This window comes from Oryx dammah, unplaced genomic scaffold, assembly GCF_014754425.2.
Source record: "Oryx dammah isolate SB20612 unplaced genomic scaffold, SCBI_Odam_1.1 HiC_scaffold_17, whole genome shotgun sequence".
Lineage (NCBI taxonomy): Eukaryota > Metazoa > Chordata > Mammalia > Artiodactyla > Bovidae > Oryx > Oryx dammah.
This window is the reverse complement of record NW_024070201.1, coordinates 72826175-72845753: the sequence shown is the minus strand read 5'-3', so window position 1 is coordinate 72845753 and position 19579 is coordinate 72826175. Positions and strand designations below refer to the sequence as shown.

Genomic DNA, 19579 nt, shown 5'->3' with positions numbered 1-19579 from the left:
TGCATAGGTCAGGGGGTCCCTTTCCTGCTGAAGAAACTTCCCAGGGGAGCCAGAGGAAGTCACTTCATGAGAAGCCTCAGAGCTGGGTGAGCAGGGCTTTACCTGTGCCAGTCAGACACCCAGATCAATGGACAGGTGAGCAAAAAAAGTGAGTGGCTCAGAGGGGGCCCTGAGGTACCCTGGCAAATGGACAGCCCCTGACCCTTCCAGAGTCTCCTGCCAGAAATCGTGGGGCTTCTTCCCCCAGGACCCCAACATACTTTTAGGGGACAAAAGGTAAAATTCATTGAGCAACATCTCACTTTTGATGAGCAGAGAAAATAAATACAGTGAAATGATTTCTTATGTGGATGCTTTGCCTCCCTCAGCCCATCAATTCCTTTCCTTTCCTTTAAGGGTGCTGAACACAGGGCGTCTGAGAGCTGATGGGACTGGAAAACGCCAGGGGCACTCAAGACCCTCTCACCAACATGTTTTCCCTCGGTCATCTAACCCTTGCTTTGGGGGCCTTGAGGTTTTCACAGGAAGCGAAGAAAGAGAATATACACCAAAGAAAGATGCTGGAGACCAAGTGTGTTCCAAGTGTGAGATCAATTCTTTTTATTGCCATCTTAACAAAAATACTTGGGAAGGCAATCTTTGATTCCAGCATCAGAGGGTGGGGCAATGCCAGGCAATATAGTCAAGCCATTGGGCTGTCAGACAGGGGAGTGTTCACTTCTGGGGATTGGGAACCCCCAAAAAACCACAGAATGGGAGAATGAGCCCAGGACACTGCAGCTGCCCTCCATTCTCCCAACACGGGGCAAAGCTCGGGCCGAGTTTAGAAGCAGCACTCCAGGAGCGGCCATGGCGGGGACTGGGCACAGCGATCCTCCCAGCCCCCGCTCTGGCTCTAGGGGGCTGGTGTGGAAGGATGGACGGCTGGGGGTATATGGCAGCCTCAGGCCAGGGAGCAAAGAGGACACAGAGCTGAGCTGCACCCAGGTCAGAGCTAAGCTTGCAACTGCCACCGCCCAACCCCCAGCTCCCTCCCTAACTCGAAGAACCCGGCTCTTTCCCCACACTCCAAAACCAAACACGAAGCTTTGAGATGTATGTAGCTAATGCATAGGCAGCCCAAGCAAGCGGAGGCATGGCATGCTGGAACCTGGAACGGGACAGGAGCCCTGCTGGGTTCTAGGTTCTTTTAGAAGCCAGGGGAGGGGTTGCCTTCTAGATCCTGAGATTTGGACCCTACTTCTTCCCAGCCACTGGCTGTCAGCCTTAGTGTCAGGGTTGGGAGGGTGGGGGTGGGGGGGTGGAGGGAGGGGTAGGTGGGAGGGCGGGGGTGGACTCACATCCTAAATGCTGCTGTTGCCTCCCACTCAAAACCCAGAGGGCTTGGCAGGGGCAGGAAAGGAGTAACACCCCTCCCAAGTCTAGATCTGGCCTCTGACAGAGGAGCTGGAAAAATCCACAGGTCCGACTTCCGGTTCTGCCCTCACCCCCGAGTAGATGATGCTGTTTCATTTGTCATCTATGAAATGCAGATGAGGATGGTGGTAATGATGACCGTAACACCCGACTCGGCTGCCTCTCCCGCTCTGTCCTGAGGACCCACCGAGCTCACACGCTCGGAGAAGCGTAAAGTGCTCTACCATCACCACGTCGTGTCTTCCCTTCCTCTGACGTCACCTGGCTCTCCTCCCCGCCCCACAAAAGGCAAGCACGGCAGCTGAGCACACGCGCGCGTGCGCGCGCACACGCACGGAGGGCAAGCAGAAGGCCAAGGCAGGGGCTCAGAGCCCTGGGGGAGGGGAAGGCAGACCCCTCCTGGAGGGGCTGAGCTCTGCCGGCCCATCCGCAGGCCTCGCTGCCCCCCTCCCCAGCCCCCCGAAAGCAGCAGAATCAGGGCCTGGGAGGCTGGTACAGCAGCCCTGAGAATGGAGAGCAGGATTCCATTGAGATGCTCTTGCAGCCCCCTTCCCTGCAAGGCCTGCTGCCGCGGGATGCAGACCAAGAGGAGGCTGACATTCCAGGACAAGCAAGCATTGAGCAGGCAGTTTTTCCTGCATCTTGAGCACCTGCCAAAGATGAGGGAGTCGGGCTGAGCCCAGGGCAGCCAACCTGTACTCAGTGAGGAGATGACAGTCACCCCAGCACCCTACAAGGTCATCGATGGTGGACACGAGAGGCTGGCCCCCCTGTCTCAAGGCCAGACACCCCTCCTCCAGCTTTCTTCCTCTCAGTGCAAACTGGCCGGCTTAGAAATTGTGCTTTCTCTTCCGAGACCTGGTAGTCCGTGCTGGAGCTGGTACCGGGGGCGCCTCTGGGGGCTCCACTGGGCGAGCCTCGGCTGGGGGGCTGGGGCCCACGGGGGCGGCCCCGGCAGGCCCCCACTGAGATGCCTGAACCCCATCCCGGATCTCCATCAGCGTCTGGCACGCCTGGCTGACGCGGCCGCTCAGCTCGGCCATGGCCTGGCCGATGGCCTGCATGCTGCTTGCTAGGTCCCGGTGCGCGGCCACCAGCTCCTGGCAGAACTGCCGGAACACCTCAGTCTGCTGGGCGTGGGCATGGAGGAGCTGCCAGTCCAGGCCCGCGCTGGGTGGGCCGGGGTGTGGCCGAGGGGTCCTGCAGGCAGCCTGGGGCGAGGGCCGGGGCAGGGCCTCCGGCTTGGGGCCCACCGTCTCGGACTGGTCGGAGGAGGAGGAGGAACGGAGCAGGGTGGGCCTGGCCAGGCAGGCCTCTTCCTCCGGCGAAGGCCGCAGGGGCACCCGCAGTGGCTGCCTCGAGGGCCCGGGGGTCTCCTCGTCTTCATCATCTTGGGGGATAAAAAAACAAAGAAGGGCGAATGATTACAAACCGGAGAAAGACGGCAGCTCTGGGCTTGGACACAGCCCCTCACTGGCAAAGTTACCAGCTTCCCCCACCCTGCTACCCCTCTGCCTAGTTTGGCCTCTGCTTGCTCCCCATCCACCCGTGGGAAAGTATCTGCTTCCTAGGCCCCCAGGGTGTTTGGGCCAAGCACCCCAGGGAGACAGGTGAGCATGAACCCCCCGCGGTCCCCAGGCTCCCTTCCTATCACAGGCACAGCGACACTCTAGAGGGAATGCGGTCCCAGGGACGGCATGTCAACCCACGGGCTCACTTCTCTCTGCAGCTCAGTTTCTCAAAGCAAAGATAACAACTGCTCTACCTACCTCCCCGACCTCTTGCCCATCTAGCAGGGCTGTTAAGAAGACTACAGAAGAGGACAGAAGAAAGCTCTACACTGCCAGAAAGGTATTCTGAGGCTCTTGGCCACCGCCCCGAGTTCCAGCCTCCACGCGGCTGTTTCTGAGTTGCTTGGGGCCACCTTGTGGCCTTGCTGGAATCTGCCACTTTTGGTGATGGTGGGGGAAGCTCACAGACTGGAGAAAGGAGGCAAGGGATAGACAAGCCCAGACAGGGTGGAGCAGATCTACCTGGGCGACCAGCCCTGCTGCCCCCTCGGTGCCCCCAGGCGGGCTCCCGGAGCAGACACAGCCCATCTACCCAGGAACACCCGATGGCACACAGGGAGCATCGGACAGACCGCTCCGCACAGCCCGTCACAGGGAGGGGCCCAGCCCTGCACACTCAGATCTCGGCGGCTCTCTCATGACCAAGGTTGTGCTGAGCTAATTCCCATAGCAAGAGTGAATACATACAGGCTGACCCTTCAAACAGGCACATCTCTCTGCCTGTATGCGAGGCAGGGGGCTGAATTCAGAACCACTCCGGGGAAGGTGACAGGAACACAGATTCTGGTTGCCCTGGGCTGCATGCCTCCCACGAGCCCTAGCGCCTCCTTAGGGCCAGCATAGAGAGCCGAGCGCCTTGTAGACCCCCACTTGGTGGGCTCCCACTTTGTGGGGGGAGGGGCGCTGGAAGGAGCGGCATGTACGGTGGTGATGTCGCTTCCCTCCCTTTCAGGGCCTCGTCCCACCCAGCCTCTGGCCAAGTGCCGCAGCAGCTGTGAAAAGGAGGGCCCGTCCTGCCTGCGGTGGAGGGGTCCTGGGCCCCCTGCCCAGCTCACGTCATATTTGGTAATCTCATTACCTTCAGTCTCGGGGAGACAGAAGGATGAGCAAGACAGAATTTAAGAAACAGACTTCACCTAGATAGCCCCCTTCTTTTTCTCATAATTTGGTATCATCGTCCTGAAACTTGGGAGCTGGGATTCTCGGGGACCTGGCAGACCCAGGTTTGAATCTCTACTCTGAATCTAGTCCCGAGACTACCTCTGTGTCTGAAGCTGAGTTTCAGAGGAAGCTTAGCTTCATCTGGATCACACAGAGGTCAGACTGGAGGGTGTCCTCCTTCATCCTTAGTTCTCAATAGCTGACTCTGAGTAGCCCCCTGTCAGGAGCCCTCGCCAGGCCAGACAGGAAATTAGCACGTTCCCTGCAGTAGGGGGCCTGGGAAGGGAAGGCTGGGTCTCTGTGAACCATCTTCCCCTGGGCTGGCCCGGCTGGCATCCCTGGAACCCTCCTGCCCTGCTGGTCACTGGGAAGCCGGACGGCCTCCAGCTGGGACCGCAGGTGGGGGCAGATGTGTGCAGGAGCAGAGCTAAAAGTGGGTGGCAGCCCCAGCAAGGAGCGCGGGCGGGTCTCGAGTTCTCCCCCTTCTGGTGAGCGCCAAGAACTACAGCCCCAAAGGATGGCCGCCCCGTCTAGGCCGGGAGCTTCCACACCCACCCAGCCCCTGGCATCAGCGTTCGTCCTGAGCCATAAGAAGCAGAAGGGGAAAGAGGAAGATACTTGCTGAGGGAGAAGAAGAGGTGGAGGGGGCCATGGGGAGAGGAACCAGAGCGCAGAGAGAGGGGTCTTAGAGAGAGCCTTGGGGCAGGCACAAAGAGGCAGAAGACACAGAGAAAATAAGCCAGCAAGGCACCGCAGAGGCCCCGCGGAAATATCACAGAAACAAAGACCCTGGGAACAGGCACACAGACAGGCCTGAGCTTTCGGGGGCCCGGGACTTGGCCGGCTTCCTCCGACGCCCCTCCCCCCTCGCCTGCTGCACGGGGCTTCCCTGGCTCCTCTCTGTTCCTGGAACGTGCCAAGCGCCTTCCTGATGCGGGGCCTCGTACATGCTGTTCTGCCTGCGAGGCCCTCCTCCCCTCCCCTGCGCTGCGCCCCACGCACACCCTCCGGGTTAACTCTTCCCCACCCTTGGTCTCCATTCAACTGTCTCTCCCCGGGGTGGAGGTGGGTGGGCGTGCTTTCCCAGCCAGTCCACTCCTGCTCTCAGACCACTACCGGCTGCTCTCTAATCTGCAGGGCTGAACCCAACAGGAAAATGCGGGTGCTTGCTTCAAAAACTTAGTCTGAGTTTCAGGAAAGCGAGAGCGCAAGAGCAGTCAGCCCAGCTCCCACCCCTTGGGGGAAGACAGGTCAGACGCCCACCAAGTCAGCTCTGCTCTCAGGACTTCCTGCATTCATCTACTGATCCTTCTTTACGCGTTTCCTCGTGCAACTGTTTAATGAAAGGGTTCTTATTCTCACGCGTCTAAGGAACTTCCCAAGAGCAGCGCTGGGGGAGGTTTTAGAATCAACTCTGTCTTCCCAGCTCCCAGCATCATGTTCAGGACATATTCTAGAATGAATGAAGGGAAAGAGGCGGGGAGAGGACGGAAGTGGAAGAAGGAAGGAAGGATGGAAGGGCTGGGCGAGGCAGAAAGGAACAGCAGAGAGAGAGAGAGACAGAGAAGGCAGGTGCGGGGGGCAGGGAAGGGGGCCGCGGGGAGGGGAGCAGGCGGGCGGTACTCACAGCTGGTGGAAGGGCTGTCCGTGCCGTCAAGTTCCGCCCTGGGGAAGCCGTGCCCGGACCGGGCCGTGAGCAGCGCCGACTCGATTGCCCTCTCGTGGGCAGTGAGCACGATGGTGGGGGCTCGGCCCCCGGCCCCGGGGCCCGACAGGGACTGCCGCATGAAGGCCAGCTTGTCCTTGGTCCTCCGTTTCATGTCATCCCATCTGTGCTTAATGTCCTTGACGGAGCGCGGAACCTGGCTGACGGAGGTGATTTTCCGAGCTATGCCTTCCCAAATCTTGTCCCTGTCGGCATGGGACAGCCGCATGGTCTCCCTCCCAAAGAGAACCGCTTCGTGGTGGGTCACCTCGGTGACCAGAATGTCCAGCTCCTCCTTGGAGAACTTGGGCTTCCTCTTACGCTCGGCCAGGGGCGCCACGTTCCTTGGGTTGAATATCCCACAAAGCACAATGGGGTAAATGACCATCAACGCGGCAGGCCTCCTCCTTCCTAAGTGCCGGCCCCCAGCCGAGGAGCCAGGAAGCGCCCGGGCGCCCTCGCCGGCTCACCACCACCACACCCTGCTCCTGGCGCCAGGCCCCTCGCACTGCCGCTTGCGGGGCAGCAGGAGCCACGGCGCGTGCGACAGGAGCGCGGACGGAGCCGGACGCCTTCGTTTCGGGTCCCGCCTGGCCTCTGACTAGCTGCGAGGAGCCAGGGCAGGCAGCTCGGCAGCCTCCCCTGGCCCCCTTCTCCCCATCCTGGAACCAGGGGTTGTTACCGACCGAGAAGGGATAAGCACGCTGATATAAAGAGCTTTAAAGCCCTCAACAGGCATGAAGGATCCTTACTGGGGTTAGGACGAGGCCACAGCCTGAACTCAGAGATGTTTGCACAGACCTATGCAGCCCAGGGGCTTGCAGGAAGATTCTTTCAACAGGGAGATTATTTACAGTGGGTTTCCGAGGGGTGCGGCCTTGCTGGTGACGCCCACGATTAAGGCTGGTCACAGAAAGCTTGTTCTGCACCCTGGTGGGTCTCTTCCCTTCCTAGTCTCCCAGGTCCCCACCTTTGGGTGTGGGCAGGCTCCTCCCTGTCCCAACCACCACTCCACTGCAGCGCTGGCAGAAGCTCCTTTTTGGCAGCTCATGGGTAGGACGTGAGGAGACCCCGAGCATCCATGGGGAGACAAGGTCCACTTTGATGGAGACCAGGAAGGACCTTGGCTTCCATCTGCAGAGGGTCCTTGGCCACAGGCACAGCACAGCCCTTACCCCCTTGGCTTGGCACCTCCTCTGGCTCTGTGACTCATTCTTTCCCACAGTGTGGTTCTGTCCACCCTTTATTCCATGCCCATGGTCCCAAAGATCCGCCCAAGAGAGCATCCTAGAGTATGATGGGAGACCCAGAGTCTGATTCATTCCCTCTGGCTGCTGCCAAAGCCACAGCAAGGGACAGGGCGCAAAGATCCTCCAGCCCTTGTCTCCCCACTCCACCCACCCAGAATACCAGAGCCCAAGTGGCCGAGGAAGAAGGTGGAGGTTTTGTCATCTGGCCAAGACAGTGGCTGGGGCCTGGGCCTTGCACTCAGACAGACTTTGGATTAGAAGCTGAGTCTCCTATGCAAACCTTGTCCCCCCCACCTCCCCCCGGTGCCACCTCCAAGGGCTGCCAAGAAGAGTCTGTTCAGGGCTTCTTAATTTCACCACGACTGGCATTTAGGATCAGAAATTCTTTGTTGGTGGGGGAGAGGGCATTCTGGACAATGTAGGATATTTACCAGCATTCTTGGCTTCTGCTTGATAGAAACCAGCAGCATTCACCCGCAGAGTTGTGAAAACCAAAAACATCTCAACACACTGCTTCCAGGAGACAAAAAGAGCCCCCTGCAGGGTTGTGGACCACCAGTCTCAAGAATGCAGAGCACCCAGCATGGGGCTGCCATAGAGTCAACAAGTGGGTGTCCATTCTATTCCCGGCCTAAACTTAGGTTTTGAGAAAATTAACCAACTCCATTCGATCTTCTGCAAGCCCCTAAGCTAGTGAACGTGTCCTCAAATTAGAAGGAGCTGTACACATGGAAGCCGTACATTAAGGGGGAAGAAGAGGGTCCCAGGATGAATTGGCTTTCCCCTCAACCCAAGACCCACCCGAGGGCTATCTCCCCGGCAATAAACCATAGACCCAACCCCAGCCTACCGCTTGAGTCTCTAATGAGATGAGGGCCCAGCAGCTGTGGGCCACCCTGGCACCATCTTGGATCAGAATGGGTCCTGCAGCAGGACAGACTCCAGGCCAGCAAGGCAGCAGTAGCAGAACCCTCGTGCACAGAGAACACTGACCTAGAGGCTCAGAGATGGGTTCCAGTTCTGATCTGCCGCTGACCACATCATCTTGACCCTGCTCTGCTCTGGGCCTCACTTTACCACTGGAGCATGAAGATCAGAGCAGAGCAGTGGTTCTCAACCCTAGCAGCGCATCAGAATCACTCCGGAGAGCTTTACAAACTGCCGACGCCCTGGGCTCAGTCCCAGCCCGATGAAGTCAGAATCGCAGGAGGGCCAGATGATCACTCAGTCAGCACAGGTGGTGAATCCCCTTCTCTGCAGTGATGGCAAAGCCTTGTCCCCAAACTGAAGGATCAGAGATACATGGAAGAGCGGAACTGAATCAGCTCTCCTGGCCAAACTTCAGTGCAGAAAGGCCCGACCCAGACCGCACTCAAACACACGCCCCTTTGCTTGCCTAAAGCCAGGCCAGAGCCAGGGGTCTGGGCCATGCAGGCCATCTGGTGGCCCGCTGGACACCTGGTCGCCACTCCCCACTTCTGAATCTTTGCTCACAAGTGCCCTCAAATGCCTCCCTTGAAGGCCCAGCTCAAAGGCCCTCCCCACCCTCACTTTCATCTGAGCCCCAACAGCACATCGCCCTCACTTCCTTGGAACAGCCTCATTAGAAAAAGCAGTTTCCACAGCAGAAGGTGTGAGTCCTGGGAGGGCCAGGGGAGCTGGGCTGGGCCCATCCATCTAGGATGCCCGGTACAGGCTCTGACTCTCCGCAGGTGCTCAGGAATAAGGGCTGAGTTGCACTTGCTCAGCTGACCCACACCCAGTGATTGGGGAGAAGAAGGCAGCCAGAGATGTCCACCCACCTTCTTGGAGCCACTTTCAGGGCACGGCTGACCTGACTGTGTGAAAGGGGGGGAGGTCCCCACGGCATAAGACTGGGGCCTGCCTGTTCTCAGCGCTTCCGCTTCTGCACCTGTTCAATCGCAATAAGGACAGCGGCTCCGACAAATCAGGGGGCGAATCCTTAAGTGTCCCGGAGAGTATCCACAGCCACCCGGCTGCCAGCCGGCCTCAGGTGGGAGACCCGTGGGCAGTGGGGCCCAGAGGAAGGGGACCAGACAACTCACCACAGCCTCTCCACCTCAAACCAGTTTCTCTGCATTTGCTTGGCAAGTCTCAGGGTTTAAATCCAGCAGACTCCCATTAGGGAGGCCATAACTGCCCTCCCTCCAAGCATGATCTCTCCTCTACCCTCCAGCCCCCAGCCCCACGGGGCACAGAACTGCACACACACTGACAGAGAGCCCGATCCATGGTGCGGTACTGCCTCGGGTTCAGCCCTCCAAGATCCAGCTCGCAACCCAGCTACTAACCCCTTCACGGCTCCTGAATCCCAGAGACAGGCCACCAAGGAGTCAATGAGGCAAGACTGACCTCCCATGCTGCCCGGTGATGCCATCGGGCAGGGGCAGGGCCCCCCCCACAACTCCCAGGCACACCACACAAGCCAGCAGCATAGAACCCAAAGGACAGCTCGGCGCAGCTGCCGCTGGGTGACCCTGGGCCAGTCTCCTGCTTGCTCTGGCTGGCAGTGAAGGATCTTTCTGGTGCAAACTTCTGTCCCCAACAACAGACAAGATCACTCTAACAATCAAAAACTGAGCTAGAGACTGTGCTCTTTTTCCTGGGGACCTTTTACACAACGGCTGGGAGTTGCACTTCGATGTTTCCTGCACCCCATCCAGCCAGAGTTTGCCTGCGAAAGGTGTCACAGTGCAGCAACACCCCCCACCTCCATGTGAGAATGCCAGCAGGCTGGGGCCTGGGGCCTCCAGAAACACTGACATGTGTGTCCCCATAAACAGCTGGTCTGGCCACAGGCCTCCTCCAGAACCCCTGATGGAAGCCTGGGGGAATCAGAGGATTGGTCCCCTGGAGCTAGACATGTTCCTGCCAAGAGCAGTCCCGGGGCCTTCAGGGACTTCCACCACTGGAGACTCTAAAGGGCCAACGTTCTCCCTTGGCCTCCTTTCCAGAGTTTGGACAAGGCTCCTGGGAAATCAGCAGAGAGCGGGACTCACCTCATCCAGTTGGCTTTAGTCTCATCTGACCCATCTATGGACTTGTAGCGGTTGTTTTTGTCCACAATCTGGAAGACAGAGAGACAGTCTCGAAATGGGCATCTTTGAGGGGTGGGCTCTTGCGTCCCCAGCCTCCTCCCCAGACCAGGGCCCGAGGCCACCACCCAGAACCCTCCCTGTGGCCTCCCTTCTAAGCCCCCATTGCTGCAAGACTGACCGGAGCTGGGCAGGGATCCCATCTCCCTCCTCTGCCCTGAAGGAATACCCAGCACATGCCAGCAAGCGGCATTGCCAAGAACATCACATTGCAACAGCAGCTGAATTCAGGCGTTCCTCTCTACGGTTTCTGCAGGAGACAGAGGCTGACACCAGATGACCGGGCATACGTGATTCCAGCGGGTCCTTCCTCTCCCCAATCTCTAGACATTCAAGAACCTCTGGGTTCGGGGTGGACCCCTTCATCTTCCAAAAATTGTCTTTATTTCATCACCATTTTTGAATCACAGTTCAGCTGGATATGGAATTCTAGACAGATGCAGTTTATTTTCTTTCAGAAAATAAAGACTGCCAAAAAGGCTGCCATAGGCTCTTAAGCAACTTACTATTAGTCTATGTTGTTCTTTTGTGGGTAATCCGTCTATAGTAAATTCTAAGACTTCCTCTTTATGCTTCATTTTCTGCAGTTTCACTCTGTGGTTTTAAAGTGGAGATTTACCTTTTAAAATTCTCATTACTTGTCAAGCATATTACTTGATTAGGATTTATACCTCCTTTTCAACTCTGGAAAATTCTGAGCTATTATGCTTTTGAGTACGGCTTCTCAGTCATTTTCTTTAGTCTCTCCCTGCAGAATTTCCATTAAACACATACAGTCGGAACCCAGTCTATTCTCCAGGTCTTACAGATACTCTTTCATAATTTTTCCTCTATGTCTTTCTGGGTGGTTCTCAGAAAATTTCTTGGGATGCTCTTCCAACTCACTCATTCTCTCTTTGACCGTGTTCATTCCAGAGTTTATGACTATTGACGTTTTTCCTTTCTTTCCTTCCTTTTTAAAAGACTTTTAATGCAATTAATATTTTTCATTCCCAGAAATTTCAATTAGTTTTTTCACACTCATCTTTTCTTATTCTGCCTCTTTTTGTTTCATAATGCTGTGCTCCTTCTTTCTTTTTCTAGCAGCTTTATTGAAATAGAATTAACATATAGTATGTCATGTGATAAATTTTGACAAATGTATATATCATAGTCAAGATAATAAACGTATCCATCACCCCTAAAAACTACTTTATGGTCTCTGTGATCCCTCACTCTTGCCTCTCTCCATATTTCCCATTCTCAGTTCCACAGGCAACCAGGGAGCTGCTTTCTGTCACTACAAATTACTTTGCATGGTCCATGCTGCTGCTGCTGCCGCCGCCAAGTCGCTTCAGTAGTGTCCGACTCTGTGCAGCCCCATAGATGTGGTCCATAACTTTATACAAATAGAATCAACTGGAAGGCATGTCTGCCGTCTTTCACTCCACACAATTATTTTGAGATTCGTTCCTCCTGGTGTGTGTGTCAGAGCTCATTTCTTTGTATTGGTGAGTAGTATTCCATCGCTTGGATAGGTCACTATTTTTTTTTAGTCTACCTATTGCTGGACATTTGGGTTCTGGCTAGTTTTGGCTATTACAAATAACGCTGCTAAAAGACATCACTAGTAAATCTTTTTCTTTTATTGGAGTATAATTGCTTTACAATATTTTGTTAGTTTCTGCTGCACAAGGAAGTGAGTCAGCTGTATGTATACATATGTTCTCTCCCTCTTGCACCCTCCTCCCGTCCCCCACCCACCCCCCTAGGCCATCGCAGAGCACTGAGACGCGCTCCCTGAGCTACACAGCAGCCTTTCAGCAGCCGGCTGTTTTACGCATGATCGTGTATGTAAGTCAGTCCTGATCTCCCCGTTCATCCCCCTCTCGCCCCTCCCCCACTTTGTCCAGATGTCCCCTCTCTACCCCTGTGTTTGTATAAATACATACGCTTATTTCTGTCGGGCAAATACTTAGAAGTGGAATTGCTGGGACACTTGGTAAGAATATGTTCAACTTTTAAGAAACTGCTAAACTGTTTTCCAAAGTGGTTGCACCATTTTATATTCCCACATTAAGACTGACGGTCGTATGCGGGATTTCCAGTTGATCCAGATCCTTGCCAATACTTGGATGAACTGGCTTTTTGGTTTTAGTCATTTTGACAGGTATGAAGCAGTATTCACTGTGATTTTAATTTGCATTTTTCTGATGACTAATGACACTTGAGTATCTTTTTGTGCACTCATTTGTCAGCTGCAGGTCTTGTTTGGTGAAGTGTTTATTCAAATCTTTTGCCCATTTTTAAAATAGTGGATTTTTTTTTCTTACTGTTGAGTTCTGAGAGTTTGAAATGGACTTCCCAGGTGGCGCTAGTGTTAAAAAACCCACCTGCCAATGCAGGACACATAAGACACATGGGTTGGATCTCTGGGTTGGGAATATTCCCTGGAGGAAGGCATGGCAACCCACTCCACTATTATTGCCTAGAGAATCCCATGGACAGAGAAGCCTGGAGGTCCAGAGTCACAAAGAGACACAGTAAGCAACTTAGCACACGTGCACAAGAGTGTTTTTTTTTTAATGCATTTTTGATATAATTCCTTTATCAGAATATGGCTTACACATACTTTCTTCTAGTCTGTGACTTGTTTACTCACTCTCTTAACATCATCTTTCTAAGACAGAGGTTTTAAATTCAAACAAAAAATGCCAGTCTTATTCTTCTTAATGGATGTTATCCTTATTCTTTCTTTGAAGATCCCAAAGCTGTGAGTGTTAATATTATCCCTTTCATCCATAGTAACAGAACCCCTGGATTATAACTGAGTGCCTAGCTATCTCTAATAACAGAATACATTTCTTGACTTCTCCTCTGGCCACGTTCTGGCCAATAGAGTGGAGGTGGAAGTGTCATGCGTCACCTTCCTGAAAACTTCTTTAAAAGACAGCTGATATATACCCTTTTACCATCCTGTGGCCTGGAATGCAGATATAATGGCTGGAGCTCTAGCTATCACCTTGGACCCTGAGGCTATAATCCAAGCACTGAGACAGTGATCAGCTGGATCAAGCTAGGTTCCTGAGGACTTAATTCAGGCTCAGAATTTATTCATAGAAAAACACAATTCCCGTTTTGCATGAGCCACTGTTCTTTTGAATCTCACGGTCAAACCTATTCCTGATGGTCCCTAAACAGTTGTTTTAAATTCATTTTCAAAAAAATACTATTTTTATATTTTAATAAGAGTGAATTCCATTGTCATTGTTTTTGAAGGCTCTCTTTGTAACATTAATTTTCTTCATTAGTTTTGGAGGTTTGGTCCAGAGGCTCATCTTGAATAGGAGTCTGTCTGCCTATTGCTTGCTTTTTCTCATTTTAAGCAGTGAACCTGGCACCCCTCTCCACCTCACACAAGACGCTTCTATTTCATAGCGCCCCTCAGGAGCTAAAACTGATGGCTGTCTCTGCCTGTACTAGATGAGAGCTCTATGGGCCTTTGTTTTCAGCCCGGCAGTCACTTTATGCTTCTCTCTTTCTCCCTCTCTTTTCTTCTCCTTCCTTTTATCTGGGGGGAGGGGGCTCAAAGCATGAACTCTCTGTCCATCTGGATTGGAAGCCCCACCGCTTCCTCCACACACACCTTCTCTAACTATACTCTTTCTTTGGATATTTACATCTATTCCCACACTCTCAATTTGTTCACAACTCACAGATTTTCATCTCAAGCCCCAGGCGTGAATATTTAATTTCCCACATGACATGATGTCTTACCAGCAGTTCAAACTCACCTCAGGCCCCACCTCTAAGCCTATTCCTCTGTTTTTCTCCTTCACAGCATTTGAAGCCACCACCCACTCAGATTTCAGAAAGAAAGCCATCCCCACCAAACCCCAGTGAACTGTACACTTTAAATGAATGAAGTATATAGTATGTGAACTATATCTCCACAAAGCTATTAAAAAAAGTCATCCTTTATGCCTCTCTATTTTTTTTAATGTATTGAAGTATAGTTGATTTGCAATGTTGTATGTAATTTCTTCTGTGCAGCAGAGAGTCATATACATACACACACAGAGATATATATGTATCTGGTTTCATATTCTTTTCTATTATGGTCTATCACAGGATATTGCATATAGTTCTCTGTGCCATATACAGTAGGACCCTGTTGCTTATCCATCCTATACATAATAGTTTGCAGCTGCAAATCCAAAACTCCCAGTCCTTCCCTCCTCCATCCCCTCCTCCTTGGAAATCACAAGCCCGTTCTCTACGAGTCTGTTTGTATTTCGTAGATATGTTCATTTGTGTCGTATTTTAGTTTCCTCATGTAAGTGGTATCATATGATATTTGTCTTTCTCTTTCTGACTTACTTCACTTAGCATAGTAATCTCTAGGTCTAACAATGTTGCTGCAAATAGCATTATTTCATTCTTTTTTGTGGCTGAGTAATATTCCATTGTGTCAATATGTATGTACTACATACATATTTATTTTACTTCTTCATCTCTCAGTGGACATTTAGGTTGCTTCCGTGGCCTGGCTATTGTAAATAGTGGTACTATGAACAAAGGGGTCATGCCTCCCTCTCTTGATCCCCTGTATCTAATCCCTCAACATGTCATCTGAACCTGATTTCAAAACTACTCCTGTCTCCACTGCTTCCAGCCATCATCAGCTCTCCTCAAGACAACAACAAGAGATCCCAAGTAACCTCCCAGTGCCATTCTTAACTCCACTGATTCTCCTCATAGCCGCCAGAGAAACCGATTAATGTAAACTTTAGAACATGCCGCCCACCAGCTCAAGAAGGCATTCACTGTACTTAAAGCAAAATTCATACTTAAGGTCATCATCTTCAATGCTTTACAACCTGGTCCCTGCCTACCTCCCAACTCTCTCAGGCCTCTCTCTTCCCCATTCACTCTTCTGCAGCCACTCTCTAAAAAATAATAATCATGAAATAGTTCAGGTGTTGAGAAATTATAAAGAGCAACGCAACTGATCACTCTGTATCCATCAGCAATAGCCAGCAAAAATGACCACCAACCAATTCTGTCCCGGACCTCTGTCTCCCCTAGCATCAGGAAAATACACAGATGTCATTGAAGACCATCTCTGCCTCCAACTCACTCTCTTTCCCACCCTCCTTCCAAGGGTAACTACCATCCTGAAGCTGGAAGGGAGCCTTCTTGATTCTTACTCTTCCAGGACTTTTTCTAAAAAATAACACACAGAATTGCTGTGCATGTTTGTAAAGTTTACAGAAACGGCACCCAAGTGAATGTGTCATCCTACAGCAACTCTTTCCCACCAGGTTTTGTGTGGCTGGTCCCATCTTATCTTTTGGGTTTTGGTTTCTGTCAGCTCCTTGGAAGAAGCTTTTCCTGATCTGAACCTCAAGGACGTTCTCCCCTTCCACACCCTGCCCTCTACACGCCTGCCCCTCTCAGCATTATCTCTAAACATCATCCTGCTGCTTCCTTTGAGAGGCCTAACTGCAGGCTTTGTCTACTTGTCAACGTGGTAACTGACTGCCTCCTTCATCACACCAAAAGCTGATGAAGACCAAGCGCATGGCTATCTGCTCATGATGGTGGCCTGGCCCTGGTCCCTAACACAAGGCACAGCATGTGGTAGAGTCCTAGTTGAATGAATGATCCGATGAAGAACCTTTTAAATAAGCAAGCTAAAGGAAAAAAAAAAATTATATAGGGTTCATACTCAAGTGAAAAGGAAAAGAGTGGCTAGAACTGGCTTGTCCTGGTTACCGAGAACTGACTGTGAAATTTTCCAGTCTCGTGAACCAGCTGTGAAACACGGTCATTATTAAAAATTAAATCATATGAACTTACAATTCAGTATATTCTAATTTTGAATACGTAACAAATGCCCAAAGCTTCCTAATTACTTTACTACATTTCACAATGTTGATGTTCTTGAGGATGTTGGCATCTGTAGAGTAGAAATACTATAGATTAATTGTCATTAATTAATGACAGCTCTTCCCATCTGCTCATTTAGTGCCTTCATGTTGGCAGTCTGAAACCAGACATGGTGGGAGCCTTGACACCAAGGAAACTGGCACACATATTCCCCACCCTATCTGCCAGCACATCACTCTGTGTTTATCTATGCACAGAAAGCCTGGGAGATACACTTCAAACTCATATCTGGTTACCTCTAGAGGGGAGGATAGAGGGAAGGAGGATGCAGCTTTCGCTTTCTCTATTTTTGAGACTTTACTGTCTCCATGGTTTAAAATTCATGGACAAAAAGAGAAAACATGCAGGCCAGGCCTCTCCTCCCCTGCCAGTCTCCCCAGCTGACACCCTAGTCTTCAGGGACCTTCCCCAGGAATCTCAGGGAACCATGTACATTATCATAATATTAATCGTCCGTCATTAGCACTTTCTGATTGCTCCTTTCTCTCCGGGGTGGGGTGGGGGAACAGAAGCATCTGTAGGTCCTGAAGCCAGCTGCAAGAATACCTAGTGGGAAGTGAGAGCCATGGAGCCTGAGGCATCGGCTGGAACTTCAGCATCACCACTGACAAGCTAAGTGGCCTTGAGCAGGTGACTTCACTGGCCAGCCTTCAGTATCCTCATCTGTAAAATGGGGAAACCAACCTTGCAGCCCTGCCATAATGATTGATGTGAAAGGCACTCCATAAACAGTCATGACTGTGTTTATTAAGGAGACCAAATGTCAGTTATGATTCACTCTGGGTGGTGGGAAGTTTGCGTAAAACTCCATGTATTACAACATATAGTTGTAAACTATATGTATTATTGTTGTATAGCTATATGTATTACAACACGCAGTTATAATCAGACTTTTTGCAGCCTCAGCTGGGCTGAGAGTCCTGGGTGGGAGCTGTGAGGGACTCTGGAGCTCCCTAAGATCTCTGTTGCTAGGTTCAGATCCCAGGTTTGCTGAGGGATGCTTCTTGACATATCTTTCTTTCCCATCAGTCAGGCTTTTCTCCAATCAAGGATTCATTCATTTCACAAACACCCAGGGAGCAGCTACACGGACAGTCTCTGGGGATAAAATGGTGATCTGGGAATGCAGTGTCTTTGCTCTCACAAAACTCACAGTCCAGCGGACACAGAAAGACGCCACTGTGCTGTCCTGCGGTCAGAACTATGGTGGGGAATTCTGTGGAACATGGGAGCACAGAGCTGGAGCCCTGTAACTGGTGGTCATCGAGGACTTTCTTGGGAGGTGTGGAATCTTAGCTGAAGTCTTGGAGAAGAAGAGGGTGAGGAAGTTCTAGTGGAGGAAGCAGGGGGCGAGCAGGATCACAGAGGGTGTTCAGAGCACATCATATGCTACTGATGAGCCCCCATCATCCAAGTAGAGAGCAGGCTTAGACCTCAAGTCCTGGGCCTGAGATGGTCCAGGAAGGGCCAGCCAGGGCCAGATGCTCAGGACCAGGCCCCAGGAGACTGATTACCAGCGTCCTCCCTTGCCTTATCCCTCAAGGCCGACTCCTTGGCCACTCTGAACTCAGCACTTCTTAGACCAGCCCAGGCTCTGAACACCGTGATGTGAGAAGGACTCTGACAACCTGGGTCTGACCAGAGAAGGTGACCAGCATTGGAAGAGGGTCCCTTAGCCTGGAGAAGAAGAGGCCAGAGTAAGCAGACACATCACCAAATGTAGGAAGGACCCTCACGTAGGGGGGGGGGGGCAGGCAAAACCAGGACCACTTGAGGGACGGAGGCCTGAACTCAGCATGAGGAGTGTGCATGCAGAACAGTCCTAACATACACGTTCTAGCATGCAGAATAGTCCTGCAGTAGTACAAGCAGCCTTGTGAGGAGGTGAGTTTCTTGTCACTGGGGGTGTTTAGTTAGGCTGCCATCTATGGGGTTGCACAGAGTCGGACACGACTGAAGCAGAAGCAGCAGCAGCAGCAGGACAACCCACTCTCAGGGGAGCTGAAAAAAGAATTTTCCCACTGAGTGGAAGTCTGTCCTAAATGACCTATAAAATTCTGTTTAAGAATTTTATGATTCTACGTGGGCATACCCTCAGAAAATAATACAAAAAACATGAGGTTTGCCTCCCTGCAACAGGCATGGGTCCACGTAGACTAGAATGTTATTTCTGACCATGGTAATAACAAAGACATCAGCCTTAAAACATTACCCACTGGCACTGATGGAGCAACTTCACTGCGCCAAGTACTCTGGTACCCTTTCATGAATTCTCACAACTCAATGAAGGTAACAACTATTATTCCCATTTTACAGACTAGGAAACTGAGGTTCAGAGCCAGTAGGCAGCTTGCCTTAGGCCACAAAGGAAATGTGTGGGGCAGCTGGAGTTCAGACTCTGTAGGTACAACCCATGCTCTTAAGCACTCGGCGGCATGACAGATGTCAGCCCAGGCTTCCCCGGATGACCTCATGAGAATTAATCAGGAACGTCTTGGGGTCCTCTCTGAACTCTCGGCTTTGTTGCGGTTTGAGCAAATCTGCTACCGAAAGATGGGCAGTTTAACAGGGAGGAACAATCTGCTTTGCTGCAGAACGTCTGCCATCATCGACAATTCACTGCTGGGTTCCTCTAAATGGTGCCATAACCAGATGCTGCAGAGATTGGATTTTTAAAAACCTGATTTGCTTGCAACTTTCCAGGAACCCATTGATTCCATAAAGAATTCTGATTTTCAGCTCTGCAGCTCCTCTCAGGGCAAAGCAGTTACAAAAATGATTTGTGGAGCCATCAACAGTTGACAAAGCTCTTTCACACAGATGCTCCTCCCAGAGGCCCAGGAGGTTGACGGCATCACCTCTGCCTTCAGTCACTTCCCAGGCTGGCAAACTGAAATGCAGAGAGATAAAGAGGGTGACCTTCCCAGGTGGCGTTGGTGGTAAGAACCCGCCTGCCAGTGCGGGAGCCATCGGAGATGCGGGTTCAGTCCCTGGGTCGGAAAGATCCCCTGGAAGACGGCATGGCAACCTACTCAGGTGTTCTTGCCTGGAGAATCCCATGGACAGAGGAGCCTGGCAGACTACAGCACATAAGGTCTCAAAGGGTTGGACAGGACTGAAGCGACTTAGCAGCATGCAAAGAGGCTAACCTAGACATGAACTTGAACTCTGGCCTCTGTTACACCCAGAAACACAGAATGAAGAACTTTTAAAGAGGCCTCTGAGATTATTCAAGCCAAGGGTTCCTAACTTGGTGTCGATGAATTCCCTAAAACGTGTACAGCATTTTATGAATATTGTTATATGAGAATAACCTCCTCGGTGACTAAGGAGGCTCAAGAACCACCATCTAACCCATCCCCATACCTCCCCACCACCATTTAACCAACAATGGAATTAGTACAGTCGGCTCTATCTATGTACCTGGTT

General features: G+C 51.9%; 1 protein-coding gene across 3 annotated transcripts in view; it reads right to left on the bottom strand.

The window, feature by feature from the left end:
* PRDM11 (PR/SET domain 11) overlaps positions 1–19579 on the bottom strand; it is a 50989-nt gene that overhangs the window by 15093 nt on the left and 16317 nt on the right. For 2 of the 3 annotated variants that reach the window (XM_040259074.1, XM_040259073.1), the window contains 3 exons: positions 10124–10191; positions 5776–6197; positions 573–2806 (listed from right to left, as the gene is read on the bottom strand). In XM_040259074.1, the coding sequence (XP_040115008.1) occupies positions 2247–2806; positions 5776–6197; positions 10124–10191 (1050 nt within the window). In that variant the 3' untranslated portion in view covers positions 573–2246. Of the gene's footprint in view, positions 1–572; positions 2807–5775; positions 6198–10123; positions 10192–19579 lie in introns of those variants that run through there. The other variant, XM_040259075.1, reaches the window with a different exon arrangement.